A 17897-nucleotide genomic window follows, 5' to 3' on the forward strand; every position below is an offset into this window, starting at 1 on the left:
CGGTTAAGCGTCCGACTTCAGCTCAGGTCACGATCTCGCGGTCCGTGAGTTCAAGCCCCGCGTCGGGCTCTGGGCTGATGGCTCAGAGCCTGGAGCCTGCTTCCGATTCTGTGTCTCCCTCTCTCTCTGCCCCTCTCCCGTTCATGCTCTGTCTCTCTCTGTCCCAAAAATAAATAAACGTTGAAAAAAATTTAAAAAAAAAAAACAAAAAAAAAAAAAAAAAAAACGTACTATTTTCTTAATGTAAAACATAACATCATGGTTGTGCCAAAATAAAGTTTATGATAATTAAAAAAATAATCCTTTGTTGTGAAGGCCTTTCTTCACATAATATCAGTGTCAGAAATTATGAAAGAGTTATCAGACTTGACAGTATAAAAACTAAAAACTTAACGTTACTTAATTGCCCCATAGACCAGATAAGGAAGTCTACTCACCATATATCACGGACAAGTGTTCCTATTCATGCTATAAAAGAGCTTCTACAAATCAATAACTAAAAATAGGAAAAGATGTGAACAGGGAGTTACTGAGGGAATAAAGTCAATATACACCTGAAAAGAGAGTCACATTCATGAGTAGACACTTTTCCAATGAAGACATCCAGATGGCCAACAGACACATGAAAAGATGCTCAACATCACTCATCATCAGGGAACTACAAAGCAAAACCACATTTCGATACCGCTTCACACCGGTCAGAGTGGCTAAAATGAACAATTCAGGAAACTGCGGCTGCTGGCGAGGATGTGGAGAAACGGGAACCCTCTTGCACTGTTGGTGGGAATGCAAACTGGTGCAGTTGCTCTGGAAAACGGGGTGGAGGTTCCTCAAAAAATTAAAACTAGAACTACCCTACAACTCACCAATAGCCCTGCTAGGAATTTATCCAAAGGATACAGGAGTGCTGATTCGTAGGGGCACGTGTACCCCAATTTATAGCAGCACTCTCAACAATAGCCAAATTGTGGAAAGAGCCTAAATGTCCATCAACTGATGAATGGATAAAGAAGATGTGGTTTATATATATAATGGAATACTACTTGGCAGTGAGAAAGAATAAAATCATGCCATTTGCAGCAACGTAGATGGAACTGGAGGGCATTATGCTAAGTGAAATAAATCAGTCAGAGAAAGACAGATATCATATATTTTCACTCATGTGGAACTTGAGAAACTTAACAGAAGACCATGAGGGAAGCGAAGGGGAAAAAATAGTTTCAAACAGAGAGGGAGGCAAACTGTAAGAGACTCTTAACTACAAAGAACATACTGAGGGTGGATGGGGAGGTCGGGAAGAGGGGAAAATGGGTGATGGGCATTGAGGAGGGCACTTATTGGAAGGAGCACTGGGTGTTGTATGGAAGCGATGAACCACAGGAATCTACCCCCAAAACCAAGAGCACACTTTACACACTGTATGTTAGCCAATTTGGCAATAAATCATATTAAAGAAAAAAGAGTCACATTAATATTCAAAGTAATGTAAAAGACTTTGATTATTCTTGAATTTTCCAACTCTTGGTAATGTTTCATATTAGCAAAGATTAAAAAACAGTAATAGCCGTATTGGTGGCAGTTTGGAAAAACAGAAACCTTTATAGATTGAATGTTCGTGTCTCCCCCAAATTCTTACGGCTTCATGGCGTTTGGCAGTGGGGCCTTTGGGAGGTGATTAGGTCATGAGGGTGAAACCATCATGAATAGCGTCAGTGCCCTTATGGAAGAGACCCTAGAGAGCCTTCTTGCCCCTTCGGCCATGTGAGCGCCCAGCAAGAAGACTGCCATCTTGAACAGAATCGGGAAGAAGGCCTTCACCAGAACTCCCCCATTTTGGCATCCTCGTCCTGGACTTCCAGACTCCAGACTGTAACAAATAAATTTCTGCAGTTTAGAAGCCGCCCAGTCTATAAATAGACTAAACCACTCTTGTACATTACTAGTATGAGTACAAATCGTTTATATATGTATATACAGTCTTATTGGAGAAACAAACTTTACGCCTGAAATGGTTTGAAAGTAGGAGAATAGTAGCTTTCACATTTAATGTATATATTCTTTAACCCAGCAATTACACTTTAAGGATGTTCTATAAATCTACTGATAACAAAAATCTATGTGTCTGTATCTACATGGATATTTATTGTAGCCAGCTTGTGATATAGCAAAAAATTGGAAACGATTTAAATGCTAAGTTAAATAAACTATTTAAATCAACTGCGGTGACTCCATTTGATGAAATGCCCAAAATATATTTGTGTCAAGACTATCAAAGCAGGAGGTACATTATTGTAAAAAGTGGTATGTTTGTAAATGCATAGAAAAATTCTAGGAGGATATTGAGAATAGTATTTTTATGAATGTTAAAAATAGAGGACATTTTCACCTCCTAATTTTTATGTATTATATATCATCTCATTATTTAAATGTTAAAATTCGGAAAAAAACAGGTTGAACAGAACATTAAGAATACAACTATTTTACTGGAGTTGGGCAACTCTTAGAGCATAGCTGTACCATAAACCACTGGGACTGTTTACAAGGTAGATCATGGTACTTAAAACCCAATGTCTTTTTTTAGTCGTTCATCTTTTTCTTCTGTCTGTTCTAGAGTTATACCTACCTTTGTTTTCCGAGGGATTTCCCCCTTAGTTTTCTCAACACTCAAATCCTCTTGGATTTGATCTGAAGTTATTTTAAGGAATATACCATTAGGAAGCAATTAAAAGTGTGACAAAATACACATACAAGGATGCTTGTCAAAGTGAGTCGTAAAATGTGTATGTCTGACACTAAGGGATATGCATGATACATTGCAAAAACTAAAAGGCAGGTTATACAGTGATATGTACTGAATGACTCCACTTTAATATATATAGACATGTATAGGAAAAACATTGGGAATATGCTCATTAAAATGGTTACAGTGATTATTTCTGTTGGTTTATAGGTCTATTTCCCAAATATCTAATAGTGAACATATTTTTGAAATTGAAAATGCAAAATCCATGTTTTTTTAAAGAAATTTCATAAAATATAACATAAAATTTACTATTTTAACCGTTTGTACATTTACAAATGAAGTACATTCCCATGGGGTGCCTGGGTGGCTCCCTCGGTTGAGCGTCTGACTTTGGCTCGGGTCATGATCTCGCAGTTTGTGAGTTCTAGCCCCGCGTCGGGCTCTGTGCTGACAACTTGGAGCCTGGAGCCTGTTTCGGATTCTGTCTCCCTCTCCCTCTGTCCCTATCCTGCCCCTATCCCACATGCACTCACTCTCTCTCTCTCTCAAAACATAAATAAACATCAAAACAAAATTAAAAAGGTAAAAAAAGGTAAGTATATTCCCAATGTTGTATAGCCATCACACTGTCAATTTCTAGAACTTTTTCATCCTCCCAAACAGAAACTCTGTTCCCATTAGAAAGTAACTTCTCATTCTCTCTTCCTCGAGCCCCTGGTAACCTCTCTCTTACTTTCCGCCCCCATGAGTTTGCCTAGTCTAGGTACCTCATATGAGTGGAATCATACGATATTTGTCCTTTTGTGTCTAGCTTATTTCACTTAGCATAATGTTTTCCCGGTGCATCTCTGTGCAGCATGTATCACAATTTCATTCTTTTTTAAGGATGAATAATCTTCTGTTGTATGAGTACACCACATTTTGCTTATCCACTCATCTGCTGATGGAAAGTTGCGTTGTTTTCACCCTTGAATCCATGTATTTCAAAATAGTTCGTGTAGCTTTGAGGGCCTTGATGGAGTGAAGCTCTTATGTTTTGCCTACAAAATTTAGCTGCCAACTGGTCTCCTTTTTTTTTTTTTTCTTTTTAAAGATTTTACTTTTAAGTAATCTCTGCACCCACGTGGGGCTCGAACTCACAACTCCAGGAGTCACATGCTCTATCGGTGGAGCCAGCCGGGCGCCCCTAAATTGTCCTTTCTTAAAAAGATGGCCTCGTATGTTGGTAAACGTCCTGAGAGGATTCTCTGGTGCTGTGTCCCTCAAGTTCTTCTCATCTTTTTCTCTCTTAGGTATCCTCAACGTTCAAGATTTTATACGGTTTCCTTTTACGGGGGAAATAAAAACTTACACGCAAAATGCTTTTAAAATAAGAGATCAGCCAAGAACTTCATTGTGATACAGACTTTGTCCAGGCGGAATTCAGAGGAGGGAGGCATCACCCAACCGGACCCCTTGTTAGGAAAACCAGTTCTGGAAGCCCCATCGTTCAGCGATGGAGTCTCTGGTGGGACTTCCCACCTGAGGGCCAGAGCCTCTCTGCTTGAAGTGTGCAGTTTTCGTATACATCGTTTGTGATGTGTTCCTGTGGAAATTTCCCCACTGGGACACCCACTATCCTGGTAGGTACTCTAAAGATTTCAAGTATTAGCTGGAGGAAATGAAACACCCGCAGGGAAAGAAGCCTCCCTAGAGGGAAGAGAGGTGGAAAGGAGGTGACATTTGTTAAGCACTTACTGTGTATGAAGTGCGATCATTTCTTTCCAAGAACATTCAAATCTGGGAGTAGGACAACCACCGGAAATGACGCAACCTGGCGGTGGCTTGGCCAGAAGGCGTCTTATTGGGGGTTTGCCTGAACGCGCAGGGCTGTGAGTAGGTTGAATGCGGCCCGACCACCGTGGAAGAACTTTTTCTTTATGTAACAAATGGTTGCTGAGGCTGGACATCATTGTAGACAATGTGCAAATATCAGTGAAGAGAACGTGCATTTATGAAGTTTGCATTGTGATAGGAGGGTGGGGTAAACACCATAACAAACAGTCGTAACGCTCACACGGCCTGGTTACAGGGAACAAGTCTGTGAAGCCTGGTGTGTTGTAAAAAGAACCCTGAGAGAGAATCAGGAAGTCGGGTGGTTGACCTTTGCTCTTCTGCTTATAAGCCACATGCCGGTGGGTAACACATTTAGCCTGTTGGGTCCCTACCTTCTTCTTCAGTAAGATGAGTGGAATTCAATCAGTTGGTCCCCAAAATATATTCGCCTTAGCACTCTGTGATTTCTTCACTTTTAATTTAACCAAAGTTTACAGCATTGACTCAGCACCCTCTCCGCCCCTCCACCCCTCTGCCTACCTCTCCAGAGAGGTACCTTCTGGTACATTCTGAAACAAGTCTCCCAAACTGAACAGTCTACTAAATGTATTAACTCCGAAGTGAAATCTATGGGGAATAACAGAACAGCAAACATGATTTGTTTCATCTTGTTATGTCCCTCTATGGAACTTAGCGGATTGATTGCTATGACCCAATAAAGCAGGAGGGAGGTATTAAAGATGCGTCATTGAATGAAAAGGTAGACTACGGCTGCTGTCACATTGAATTACACTTTGCAGAGCAAAGGGCATTTTGGGAGAATTCCAGGTGTGATCACTGTGTCCTCACCGTGAGACCAAAGGCCCATTTCCGGGATCCTAATTTGAATTCAGGTACAGGTAACAGTGCTCGAGAAACTTCCCTTTGATCGTGTTTTGAGTCTGGTCAGTAACACCCCTCCTTTTTCATATGATTGATTGACTGATTGACTGATTTAACTTAATAGACTATTATTTAAAGCAGTTTTAGATTTGTAGAAAAAATCATCACTGGGGCACCTGGGTGGTTCAGTCAGTTAAGCGTCTGACTTCAGCTCAGGTCAAGATCTCACAGGTTTGTGAGTTCGAGGCCTGCGTCAGGCTCTCACCGCCTGGAGCCTGCTTCGGACTCTGTGTCTCCCTTTCTCTGCCTCTCTCCATTCATGTTCTGTCTCTGTCTCTCAAAAATAAACATTTAAAAAGTTTTTTTAATAAAAAAAAAGAATAATCAGAAATACAGGGAAAAACCCCACAAGAAATAGAGTTCTCACATACCCCATCCCCCTCTGCACGCAATTCCTCCCGTTTGTCGCACTTTGTATCACGCTTTGACTACTTATTATTACTCTCCAAGTAAAGAAATTACATCACACCTTAATTTTTCTGATCGCGTTTTCCTAGCTGGGGCTCTTTCCAGGGACATATTACTGTCTATTTCGCACTACTTTCCAGCCTTCCAGACCTTTCCATGTACGCTGTATCCCAAAATACTCAAGTCTGTGCTGAGGACCCTTAAGTGGATGTTTTGACTTTGGAATCTCCGAGATCTTATTTTACTCAACCAACATTTTAAATTCTTCATGTTTCGTTCCTTTTTTTTTTTTTTTTTTTTTTTTCCCTGAAGAAGAAATTCTGTCTCAAGACTGTGACCCAGAAATCCTGTCTGAGTTCTAGCTTGCTGGCCAGCTCTATACACATCAGCCCATCAGATAGGTAAGGGATGAGATAGATAGATGATGGATTGATTGAGGACTGGTGGATGGACCTAGAATAGGGGGCGATCTCTAGAGAAAGGAACTGAGACAGAGAGATGAGAGAGACAAGAGATATTACGTATGTTCTGCTTCTCTGGAAGAGCCATGATTGAAACGGTCACTAACATTTTTCAGCATCTTGTTCCACGGCAATAGCTAAATGGAGCAAGGAGGCCAGAAGTTATCAAATGACATCCAAGTTAATCCTTTTTGGCCAGAATATCATGTGGGCGTGCCCGTGTGACTTCACCAGGAAGTGCCGATGTTAATCCGCCCCATTGTTAACGAGGCTCAATTTGATCCCTGGTGTAAGCGGAGACAGAGGTCATTTTGTAAAGACTGTTCTCTTTGCGGTTAGCAAGGGATCTCTGCGCTGCCGCTTTGGTACGTGAGAATATCCTATTTCCGGGCAAGTACACTTTTACCTGATCACTTAAGGATCCACTGATGAGCCTTCAGACTGTCCCCTAAATGGTTTTCCTTTCTGCGTTTCTCTTACTGGAATCTTTCCCATTGAAGGTATCTTCACCTGTACAGAACCCTTCCAGGGGCTTCCCTATCAACCGGAGTGTTAGCAAAAGCTCTCTTATCGACCTGAAAAGAAATTCGGTCCAGATGTCCTTCACTATTATTATTATTATTATTATTATTATTATTTATTTTATTATAATCACACTTTCTCGGGGTAAACAGCAGTCCCGCGCCCAGCTCCCCACCCAGTCAACACTGTGAGGTTCCTCTCTAAGAATAATATCTGTATTGTCAAAATTTGTTTTCAAAACATAGGAACAACAGAAACCAGGAAGCGAGGGAACATTTCTTCAATATACATGCCCGGCAAAAGGTTCGTTTCTTGAGTATATCCCACGGTCTGGACTGGGGAAATGACATGATCATGTTTGACAAGAGAGCTCCTCGCGTCCCCGTCTCTGTGGCGCAATCGGTTAGCGCGTTCGGCTGTTAACCGAAAGGTTGGTGGTTCGAGCCCACCCAGGGACGGCCCTTTCCCTTTAAGGACTCCGGTTTTCGGAAATTTTGTCGGACAAAATCCGTTTGTGAACATTCTCACAAATAAAATGAAAACCGAGCTAACGTAGCTCCCCAGGGCGTCTTGCGACAGAGGGAGTGTTCCCGTGTTCACGGATTATTTGCTTGAAAGCCTTCAGGATGCAGCCAGACGTGGGCGCAATCCGTCCTTTTGTCCCTAATTCTACTGAATTTGTTTCCAGATTCCTTCTCCCTCAGCTGCGTTGGTCCATCCGGCGGCCTGCACCCCGGCTGTCCACACCCAGCTGGCCCAGGCTGTCCCCGAGTCAGGTCCTCGGGCTCTGGACGTCGGGAATGGGCCGCGGAGGCAGAGTGCAGGCTTCCATCGAAATCATCTGACTTTCCTCGCTTATAATCCCCCAAAGGGTCCCTGACACTTTCCATAAAAGGCATTTTGACAAGACCTACCAAAAGTACTCTGCAAATCCACTTCTGGGAACGTACACAATTGCTGCATTTGTACAACTAAAATTGACCCATGTCAGGGTTACTGGTGGCAACATCCAGAAAATAAAATTTTAAGTGTAAAAGAAGGTATTTTCCTGCCCTCAAAGGGCTTGGTCTGCAGGGAATCAAGCTGACGGTTCCCCAAAACTCATTGTCTTCCACCCATTCTTATCTTCATTTCTCGCTCCGCCTGTGATTTACCCAGTTTTCCAGGCTGCGGCTAAACTCTTTGTGCGAACTACTGAACCAGAGCCTTGGATGCTGACCTTGAATATACTGACACCTGACGCCACCCAGCCTGAGAAGTTTATTTCATTCAAAAAATTCCGAAGCCCCATGTTTTGCTTCCTAAATTGTTAGCAACCTAAGGGGAAGAGATTTCTCACTCTCGATATTCTCTTTATCTACCAAAGGTGACAGTGGCACTGGGAATCCTGAATAAGTGAATATGACAGCTTGTCAGATTCTGACACAGAATTTTTCTCGCTCACTTGGGAAGACATCATGACCTGAGGAAACGACCCACAGGAAACAAACTCACGAGAAATGAACACAGAAACAAGGGTATCAAGTTCCCAAGCCTGAGGGTGTAACGTTACACAGATGTTTTTATCAGACGGGTATGAGAGGGTTAGGGACGTGGGAAATGTGACACCCAACAGCCATCATTTTGAACGTAAGGTCATTTTTATTCTCCCACATAAGGTGCACCTGTCAAATAAAAATCGTAACAGGACTAAGATTTTATCATTTTAGAGCCAAAGAAGTGGATGAATCTGCCTCACCCAAACACATGAGTAATTATATTGAGGAGCGGCGGGGGCGGGCAGGGAATTAAATTGCACAAGCAAAATCCATTATTATTATAGTCACTGTACTATTTCCTGTAGGTTTAACAGACTGGATAGTGACTAGTGTTTTTTAAGACTTTTTCAGTGATCTCTACACCCAACTCCAGATCGGGAGTCGCTCACTCCATGGACCGAGGCAGCCAGGCGCCCCTGACCGGTTTCAAGTTCTAGGAGGCTGCGTCCAGGTTTCTTAACACTTCAGTTTTCCGTTTCTCTTAGTGGCTGCCATGGATTCTGTGCGGCTTCTAAAGCTGCTTTGGTGTTGTGAGCCCTCCCCCTTGTCTAAGCCCTAATTCGTAGAAGACCGAAGGGCACCGTGCCTACCTCCTAGGCTTTGTCTCCCTTTACAGTGGTTTGAACCCAACGCTCCATCCATGGAGCTTTGTTTCCAACAACAGGAGTACATCAGGCTCATTCAGATTTCTGTTCACTTTTCAGGAGCGATATGGGAAACTTGGTGAAAACTGACCCCTCTCTGAAGAGTGTGATGAGGGATCAGCTCCATATTAAGCACTGCTTACCTTCCCAGATAAACCAAGCCCTCCCATGGCTCCTCCTCTAGCCCTTATAGATTTCTACATGATGCCTGCAGTACCTCTGGACATTATTTCTTGAATATCTGTCCCTTTCTAGTGGCCTACAACTCTTAATGCCAAGGGCCGTGTGTTATTACCCACTAGCACTATGTCCTCATGTAGTGACTTGGCAAATGTGGAATTAGATCATTGATAAAGTGGGCTAAGAAATTAATCTGATAGACAGAAAAGAGTTCAGACTGAAGGTGGAGAGGGAGGGGGAGGTGGCTCTGAGACCAGGAGATGACATTAATGGGACATGAGGAGACAGAAGTTAGAACTTCTAAAATGCACCCCCCCACACCAATAAACTACAAAAGTATACAAATATATATATTTTTTCTTTTCTATAAATACATTTGGAAGGTGGCTCCCACCCAGTCCCACCCCATTAACCCATCCCTGTTAATCTTTTCTAAATAAAAAGGATGTGGCCGCTACCCTTCACTTACAGTTGGTAAAAAAGTTGCCTGGACTACACATTCCCACTCTAGCTTGAGGTAAAGGCTCTTCCTGAGGCCAGAAAGTGGGATTTTTAGAGGCTCCCACTGGGCAGGAGGCAGACGGCCAAGAATCAAATGAAACAGGCATGTGCAGTAGTCCTACTCATGCTAGTATGAATTAGGGGCCTTTGCCAGGCAACAGGAGTGGGAGCGGGGAGGAGAGGCCCACAAAAGGTCTGTCTGAGCACTCATCAGAGACTCCTGGTCTGAGAAAGATAATAAAACGTCTGCCTGAAGAGACGTTATCAGGGCTACGAGATAGAAGGGGTCTCTCTGTCCTTCATGAGTCCCTGGCTAGTGAGGGTTCTTCCACGCTCTCTGAAGGTGGTGGAGCTCCGAAGATCTTGGCAAGCAGCCCTCGGTTGGAGCGAGCCTGGTCCTGGACGTTAGCCAGGCGAGCCCGTTCACGTCCCCCGGGCCGAGCTGCCTTCCGGGCTCTCAGCTCCTGCTCAGTAGGACGCTGGGCAAAGGCCCAGGTGCCATTCGGGCGGGCGGAGTCCCCATCAGCAGCAAGGAAGCGCTGTCCCCGTTCCACACTTCGAAGGTAGAAGTCAGTCTCACGCTTGGCCTGGGCAACCTCGGCCCTCAGGCGCTGCCTGCGTACCTGGCGCTCAAAGGCAAGATGTTCGCTGAGGTGGGACCACGTGAAACGGTGCAGGTACTGTGAACAACAACAACGACAACAAAAACGAGAAAGGACGTGGGTAACGCGTGGCAGGAAGGCAGAGGAGAGGAGAGTGAGTGGGGCCAACAGGAGGTAACGGAGCAGCCCTGGCTAGGGCTGGGAAGGCAGACAAGCCCGCCCCTTACCTTGAGGTTCCACAGGTCGTAACGGAAGGGGCTACGCCGTCGGGCTCCCATGGGCGTGTTGTGCAGACTGGCCGCCACGCGCTTGGCCACTCGCTTGTCCCGAAACTCCACCCAGCCCTCGGTGTAGTCCTTGCTGTACTTGGACCGCTTTTTCCCTCCCGTGGCCGAGGCTGCCGCCGCCTTCTTCTTGCGCCTCACGAACCCGTCTGCGCGCCGAGGACACAGCAGAGGCTTAAGGGGCCCACGTGGCTCCCAAGGAACTTCACCCCCCCACTCGCCCTCGGGCCAGGATCCCACCTCCAGGCCTTTGCCCGGGAAAAGGACTCCAAGTTCCATCCATTCCCCGTGCACCCTTTCCCCACGTCTAACTCCTTTCCTCAAACGTCAACTCCTGCATCAGACCCGCTCCGAACATTCTACTTACAACTCTCACACGCCCCCAATCCCGATTCGATTAGTGTCCGCGCGGGAGCTGGGGTCAGCCGACCACACAGTGTCTAGACCCGGGCCGCGATGACAAAGGGGATGGGTTCAGTGTGTGAAAAAGCCTCTGAGACTTTTATTCAGGATGTACTCACTCAGTAAACTGGTAAAGCTGGCTCAGGAAAGAGGGCTGCGCGGGGTCGACATCAGAAGCCAGAGTTCACCACCCGAGAACTACCCATCTGTGCGCAAGGCGCTACCCACACTAATCCCGTCTCCTTAAAGGCTTGCGCACCACTCGTCTCCTCGGGCGCCGGCCTCGAGTCCCGTGCCCCACAGCGCCTCGGACGCGCACAGCCCGGGCCACGCGACGCGCGGGCGAGTCCACCCTGCTGCCGGCACAGCCAGGGCCTCCGCTCTTACCCTCCGGCTGGAAAAAAACGCGCCCGACCTCGCCATAGGCGCTGAGAAGGTTCCGTACGTGCAGAGGCCGAAAGCGGGGCGGGAGGTGGCCCAAGTACACAATACCCGGCACTACCCGCTTCTTGCCGCCGCAAGCCGCCTCTTCGGATTCCTCCTGCTCCTCCTCCGCTTCTGGTTTCTGGTCTCTCGCTTCTGGGGGCTCCTGCTCCGCAGCCTCCTTCTCCAACTCCTCGGCCTCCATGCTGGCGGGGACCAGAAGCACGACAGCCGTAAAGCGCCGCGCCGCGCCGCGCCGCGCCGGCTGCCGCGCACCGAGTACGCCGGCCGGCGGCGAGGGGGCGGGACCGACGCGGGCGGAGATAAATGGAAGAACCAGATTGGGTGGAGAGAGCGGAAGTGGGGGCCGGAGCGGCCGCGAGATCCGAAGCTGACGGGTGGGACCCGGGATCTAGCAGGCCCAGAGGCAGAAGCCGAGCGGGTGGGTCCCCAAGTGTTGACGCGCCCTGGAGAACGCTTTGGTGAGGTGTAGAAAGGCGGGAAGCAGGCTCTTCCTGGAAATGCTGGAAAACTGGGAAGTTGGGAGAGGTTTCTGTGTGTCAGCGATCAAAACAGCATTTTACCCAAGGGACCCGGCTGTGCCTCCGGTTGGGGGCTGTTCCACCTTCTGCAGTTTACTTCAGTTTTTAAAATTGTCTCGAGTCTTGAAATTTGAATTATTTTTCAAAATTTAGCTGCGAGTTTTGAATGTTTCTAAGTTTTGGAAATGTAGTTTAGCTTCGCAAATACAGGTTTTGGAAGTGAGATTTGCATTTTGAAAATTTCAGTTGTGACCTCAAGTAGTTTACAAGTATTTTGTTTAAAGTATTCATTTTAGATTTGATTTCGTAAAGATGTCCCCCAAATGTTCATGTGTAACAGTTACTGCCCTAACGTTAATTGGCGCCTATCGTACATTTGTACTGATACGTGAGTCGTGTTTATATTATAAACACCTGTTGGCACATATACACGCGACCGGAGTCTGGGCACCCCCCCGGGCGGCGCGCTTAACCCTGGTCTCGCGAGACCCGTCTGTGCGGACGGCCCCGCGGGCGGTCTTGGCACTCCTACTGAGACCTCTCTCCCGCAGGTGCCTGTGGCTCCGCCCTGTCCCGTCGCGCGCGGACGCGCCCAGCAGGGGGCGCCGTCTCCGTGCCCTTGGAGCCGCCGTTCCTCCCACGCGCACCTGCAGTGGGGCGGAAAGGGGCGCGGCCTGGAATGCGGACAAACCCTCCAGCCCGCTTTCCGGAAGGGGCCCGGGGCGAGTTTAAGCGTAACTTAGACCCGCCCTCGCTGCAGCCGGACGGAAATTCCCATCCCGCTGGAACAGGCGAGGGCGCCGAGGAACCCAGAGGACTGCAGCAGGGGGCGCAGGTGTCCGTCCACAAGCTACCTTCCTAGGTGACAGCTCCTGCCAGAGAGCCTCCCAGTATATTCCTGCAGGAACGCAGCGCCACGCTCTTCCTGGAGTGGGCGAAAGATCTAATAAACTCGAGTTCCTACACGCCGGTTTCATTAATGTTACGAAAGCAAACTTTATCATTTGCCCGCCGCTCCTTTTTTAGAGGCGGGAGAGGGCGGTAAGAGGCACAGACTCGGTCCCGTATGTCATTCTTCCGTGTTCAAAGCACCGAGCAACTACGGATGAAGTGAGAGCACATCTCCGCACTGCTTCAAGAGGCCGGGGTGGGAAGGGGGGCATCTGCGGAAATAGATGCTTCCTGTTGTACCCATGTGATGGCTGCGATGGTAACATATGCTGTTTTCTCGACCTTGTGTGTGTTTCAAGTTGCCATTAATTAAATGTTTATGCGCTTAAATATCAGCATGACAGAGAGTCCAGAAAGACCACCGGGCCTCCAAAATGAACTGTGAACTTTGGGTCCAGACGTCCTTCCGGTTGTCCGCCCTCCCCATGACCCTTTCCCTTTCCCAAACTCCATGAAAAGTCAGCCTTCCTGGGGACCCCGACTTACATAAGCAGCTTTTTGTGTACGTATCTGGGGGTCGTTTACTATTGTTTTTATTATTTTTTCAGTCCTACGAGTTCATCTGTAAGTACAAATGACAGTCCGCCCAACTGTGTTCAAGTTTTCCTACACACGCTAAGGGACCAGGTGTGCAGTGTCACCGAAAACCTTTCAAAAAGGCCAAGTCCTTCGAGCCGGATTCGAACCAGCGACCTAAGGATGACCACAACCACACGCCTACAGTCCTCCGCTCTACCAACTGAGCTATCGAAGGATTGGTGGTGAGGCTTGTTAGAATACCTTAATGTTTCTCTCAATGGTTTTGTTTGGATTCTATTTTTAACGTTTATTTATTTTTGGGACAGAGAGAGACAGAGCATGAACGGGGGAGGGGCAGAGAGAGAGGGAGACACAGAATCGGAAACAGGCTCCAGGCTCTGAGCCATCCGCCCAGAGCCTGACGCGGGGCTCGAACTCACGGACCGCGAGATCGTGACCTGGCTGAAGTCGGACGCTCAACCGACTGCGCCACCCAGGCGCCCCTGGATTCTATTTTTAAAATGTAGTGCGGATTTTTTTCTAAGGTGCTGGAAATGTTCTAAAACTGATAGGGGTCGCGATCATAGAGGTATACTAAAAAATCAATATTCATAAAAACTTAAGTTTTGTGCTTTTTACTGCCTGTTTCAGGTCTTTAAAAAAGGAAATACCACCATCCATGTTCCATATCCTGCTCCCTGAGGCCCATCACCCTTATCCCTACTGCAGCCCCGCTGTCCCGGCCACTTAACGCCTGTTATAGTGGCCGATAAATGATAACTTATCCTAAATATAGATAACTCGGTTGAAGAGGGCTCTACTGTCTTAAAGCAGAGACACTGCCAAGTTCATTTTGGAAACATTGCATTTCTCCTTGTTGAAAGACAAGGAAAGTGTACAGACAGAAATGTGCTAGACCCAAACCATGAGGGGCATCGTGTATGCGAGTGTATGTCTAGGAACTGAGTGCCTCATATTAGAGTGGACCAAATAAATGAAATACGCCCCTCCCCAATTTTGAGAAGAGCAACGTAGACATTTATTGGGGGGGGGGGGATGCTATCATGCATTGCTAATGAACACCTGTAATGGTGTTTGGCTTCCTGGTTGAACACGGTTGGAGAAAACAGGAAGCCATCTGGACAGACATTTCTTGATGATGTATCCTTAGAAAAGATTTCTGGTAAGTTTATCTATAAAAGAGTATTTCTTATTTAAAAATACTTTGTAACTATAGCCTTGAAAAAATACATTTTTCTTCAGAAGATCCTACCTAGTGATTTCTATGAGAAATCTGCCAACACATAATTCATATTAAATGTAGTTATTCTGTTCCCTCTCATGAGAAACTAAGAATATATGGTCTAGTACATTTCTCTCCTTTTTTTTTAAGTTTACGTATTTATTTTTAAGAGACAGAGAGAAAATGTGGGGGAGGGGCAGAGAGAGAGAGAGCTGTTTTCAAAAGATACCACTAAGAAAATGAAAAGTCAAACCACAGACTGGGAGACAGTATTTGCAGAACAAACATCTGATATACAAGACTTTTATCCAGTATAAAGCATTCTCACAACTCAATCAGGAGGCAAACAATTCAATTTTTTTTAAAAAAGGGAAGGATCTCAACAGACATTTCACCGAAGATGTGCAGATGACCTATAACTACCTGAAAAGGTAGACATCATTAGCCACGAGGGAAATGCAGATTAAGCCCCGGGAGATGCCTCCACACATTCATCAAAGGAGGCCGAAATATAAGACGACCCCGAGATTTTCACCTACCTCTTAGAATATCTGAATAATCCCCTCCCCATAAATGTGGGTAGGACATGTGAATGTGTTAGAGTGTTCCTTACGATTCTGAATGGCCAATATTTAAAAGACTGACTGTGCTAAGATGTGGAGAAACGAACTGCAATGAGAATGTAAAACGGTATAGCCCCCTTGGATAACAGCTGGTAGTTTCTTTGAAAGTTAAATACACACTTCCCATAGGATCCAGCAGTCCCATGCCTATGTTATTTACCGAAAATAAATGAAAAGGCACGTCCACACAAAGACTTACACCCGAAATATTTATAGCCACGTAATAGTCGGTGAGGACCGCCATGACAACCCGCCACAGGCTGGGTGACTCAAGCAACAGAAATTTATTTCCTCACAGCTCTGGAAGCTGAGGCCCAAGATCAAGGTGTCAGCAGGGTTGATTTCTTCTGCGGCCTCTGTTTGGCCTCAGAAGGGTATCTTCTTGTTTCCTCCTTCCACGGTAGGTACTTTGTACTCACATGCTCCTAGCGTCTCTCTCTGTGTCCTCATCACCTCCTCTTATAAAGATGCCAGCCAGATCGGGTCAAGGCACACAATGAATGCAGTAACGTCTTTCAGGGTCCATCTCCAAATACGGTCTCATTCTGATGTACTGGAAATCAGGGCTTCAACATAGGAACGGGGCGGGGGGTGGTTATTCGGTCCATAACAAGCAGTTTTGTTATTAACAAGAAAACCAATACCAACTTTCATTAGCTGGTGAGTGAAGAAACAAATCGTAGTACATCCCTACCATGGGCTACTGAGCAGTAAGAGGGAATGAACCATGGATATACACCCGACAAGGGTGAATCCCAACAGCACTGCTAGGTAAAGGAAGCCAGGCTCCCAGCCGCATGCTGCGCGAGTCTCTCTCTAGACTTTTGCAAAAAGTACTGCGACGGAAAGCAGATCAGTGCTTCTGAAGGCAGAAGTAAACTTTTTGGAGGGATGAAAAGGTTCTATATCATGATGGTTGTGGTAGTTCTATGACTGAATATAATTTTCAAGACTCGCCGAACATACACTTAAAAAGACTTAAAAGGAATGAATTTTACTATGTGTGTGTGGGGTTTTTGTTTTGTTTTGTTTTAGAGAGAGAGAGAGTGCACAAGCAGGGGAGAGGGGCAGGGGGGAGAGAGAGAATCTTCAGCAGGCTCTGACACCAGGGCTCGATCTCACACACCATGAGATCCTGACCTGAGCCAAAATCAAGAGTCAAATGCTTAACCAACTGAGCCCCCCAGGAGCCCCTGACTTTTACTGTGTTTAAGTTACATTTCAATAGAAGTAATTAAAAACAAAAGAAAACTGGTCATCCATACGGAAACTTCAACACCAACTCGATGCCATTGCTAAGGAGTCTGTTTCTTGCTGCCCACGGCCTCCTTATCACCGATTCCCAACTTACCCTGTTTACTTGTTCTTTTACCCGTAGTACTTACTATTTGTAGCATATTATGCAATTACACAAATTTGTGTTTACCCTATTTTTAAATCTTCAGTGCGTTCAAGCTGATGTTTTGTATCACATACAAGAGTTTTAGTCATCCTAAATGTCACATTTGGACAGACCTAGTTGCATTTATGAAGAGCCGCGTAGAAACAAATGCAAATCCTTCACCAGCAAAGGAACCAGCGTGCATCACTCAGAGATGCTAGACTTTCAGCAAACTGACGTTCTCATGGACTTTTATGTTGTCTCCCCCCAGGGGAAGCCAAGCGTGTTTGGCTTTTAGGAAGGAGGGTGGGCAGAATCGTTGGTGGCTGCGTGGTGAACTGTAATGGACACTATTGCTTTTCAAAAATCTCCTGACATTGTGTTCTACCATATCTAAGACTAGAGTTCATTACTCCTTTAGAAATAGATGTGGCCGTGTGACACAACTGTTTTGACAAATGAGATGTCCCTCCTGGAAGTTGGAGAGCCAGTGAGCCATCCACCACACCCCTCTTGACCCTTCCCCTGACAAAATATGATCTGAGTTGTTGGGGATCCACAAGGAGCCCACCAGGCAAACCATTATATATGACGCCGAAGAGTTTCCGGTTACGAGCCATCATGATTTGCAGAGGAGGGGATGCTTGTGACTGCAGTGTAACCTACCCTACTCAGGCGGACACACAGGAAACGTGCAAGTCTGAATCCACGAGGAAGGCTCATTCTCCTAGGAAAACACCCAACAGAAATGTGTGAGCTTCTGCACCAAGAGAGATGTATGGTAAGAGGGTTCAAAGATTTGTTGGTTGGTTGGTTTCCAATTGTCCGTGTTCTATCGCTGAGTGAAAGAAAAGTTCAGTGACGTTTGCGAGAGTCTGCCTGCCAGCCTAGTGTCATTTTGTATTACTTTAAGAGAGGTGAGTTTTTTTTTTTTCCAGTCACTCCAAGAAATGGATTCCAGGCAAGTATTCTGGAAAAGCTGCTCATCGTAGGCTCAGGCTCTTTGTGGAATTTCTAAATGTGTTGAGCTAAAAGTGGAGCAAATTTATCAGAGTGAATCCAGATCTTGGATGGGATTTGAAAAGGCTGTGGCAATTTTTCAAGACTGAAAACTGCAGTAGTTGGGACTCCAGCAAAAAGGATACAAGTCGTTAGACACGAGGCGTTTCACCT

At 46.0% G+C, this 17897-nt stretch overlaps 1 protein-coding gene, 1 long non-coding RNA gene and 2 other non-coding genes across 5 annotated transcripts; 2 read left to right on the forward strand and 2 right to left on the reverse strand.

Moving 5' to 3' along the window:
• The first annotated feature begins 7275 nt into the window (after positions 1-7275).
• On the forward strand, positions 7276-7349 carry TRNAN-GUU (transfer RNA asparagine (anticodon GUU)). Its single transcript has one exon. It is a non-coding gene; the product is annotated as a tRNA-Asn (tRNA).
• Positions 7350-8411: 1062 nt separating this feature from the next.
• Positions 8412-11726, reverse strand: ABT1 (activator of basal transcription 1). The gene is made up of 3 exons (XM_040460373.1): positions 11430-11726; positions 10584-10789; positions 8412-10434 (listed from the first exon to the last, which is right to left on the reverse strand). The coding sequence occupies exons 1-3, from the start codon at positions 11668-11670 to the stop codon at positions 10054-10056; spliced, it is 828 nt and encodes a 275-aa protein (XP_040316307.1). The 5' UTR covers positions 11671-11726; the 3' UTR covers positions 8412-10053.
• A 195-nt stretch (positions 11727-11921) lies between these two features.
• LOC121020378 (uncharacterized) lies at positions 11922-17606 on the forward strand. Of its 2 annotated transcripts, none has more exons than XR_005786097.1 (3): positions 11922-13217; positions 13507-13719; positions 13804-13849. It is a non-coding gene; the product is annotated as an uncharacterized LOC121020378 (long non-coding RNA). The 2 variants fall into 2 exon arrangements; XR_005786096.1 differs by lacking the exon at positions 13804-13849 and adding an exon at positions 16789-17606 and having other exon boundaries at positions 11923-13217.
• TRNAY-GUA (transfer RNA tyrosine (anticodon GUA)) lies at positions 13624-13712 on the reverse strand. Its single transcript is given in 2 exon segments — positions 13624-13659; positions 13676-13712. It is a non-coding gene; the product is annotated as a tRNA-Tyr (tRNA).
• Positions 17607-17897: the final 291 nt, after the last annotated feature.

This window comes from Herpailurus yagouaroundi, unplaced genomic scaffold (genome assembly GCF_014898765.1).
Source record: "Herpailurus yagouaroundi ecotype Mexico unplaced genomic scaffold, PumYag 250, whole genome shotgun sequence".
In the NCBI taxonomy this organism is placed as follows: domain Eukaryota; kingdom Metazoa; phylum Chordata; class Mammalia; order Carnivora; family Felidae; genus Herpailurus; species Herpailurus yagouaroundi.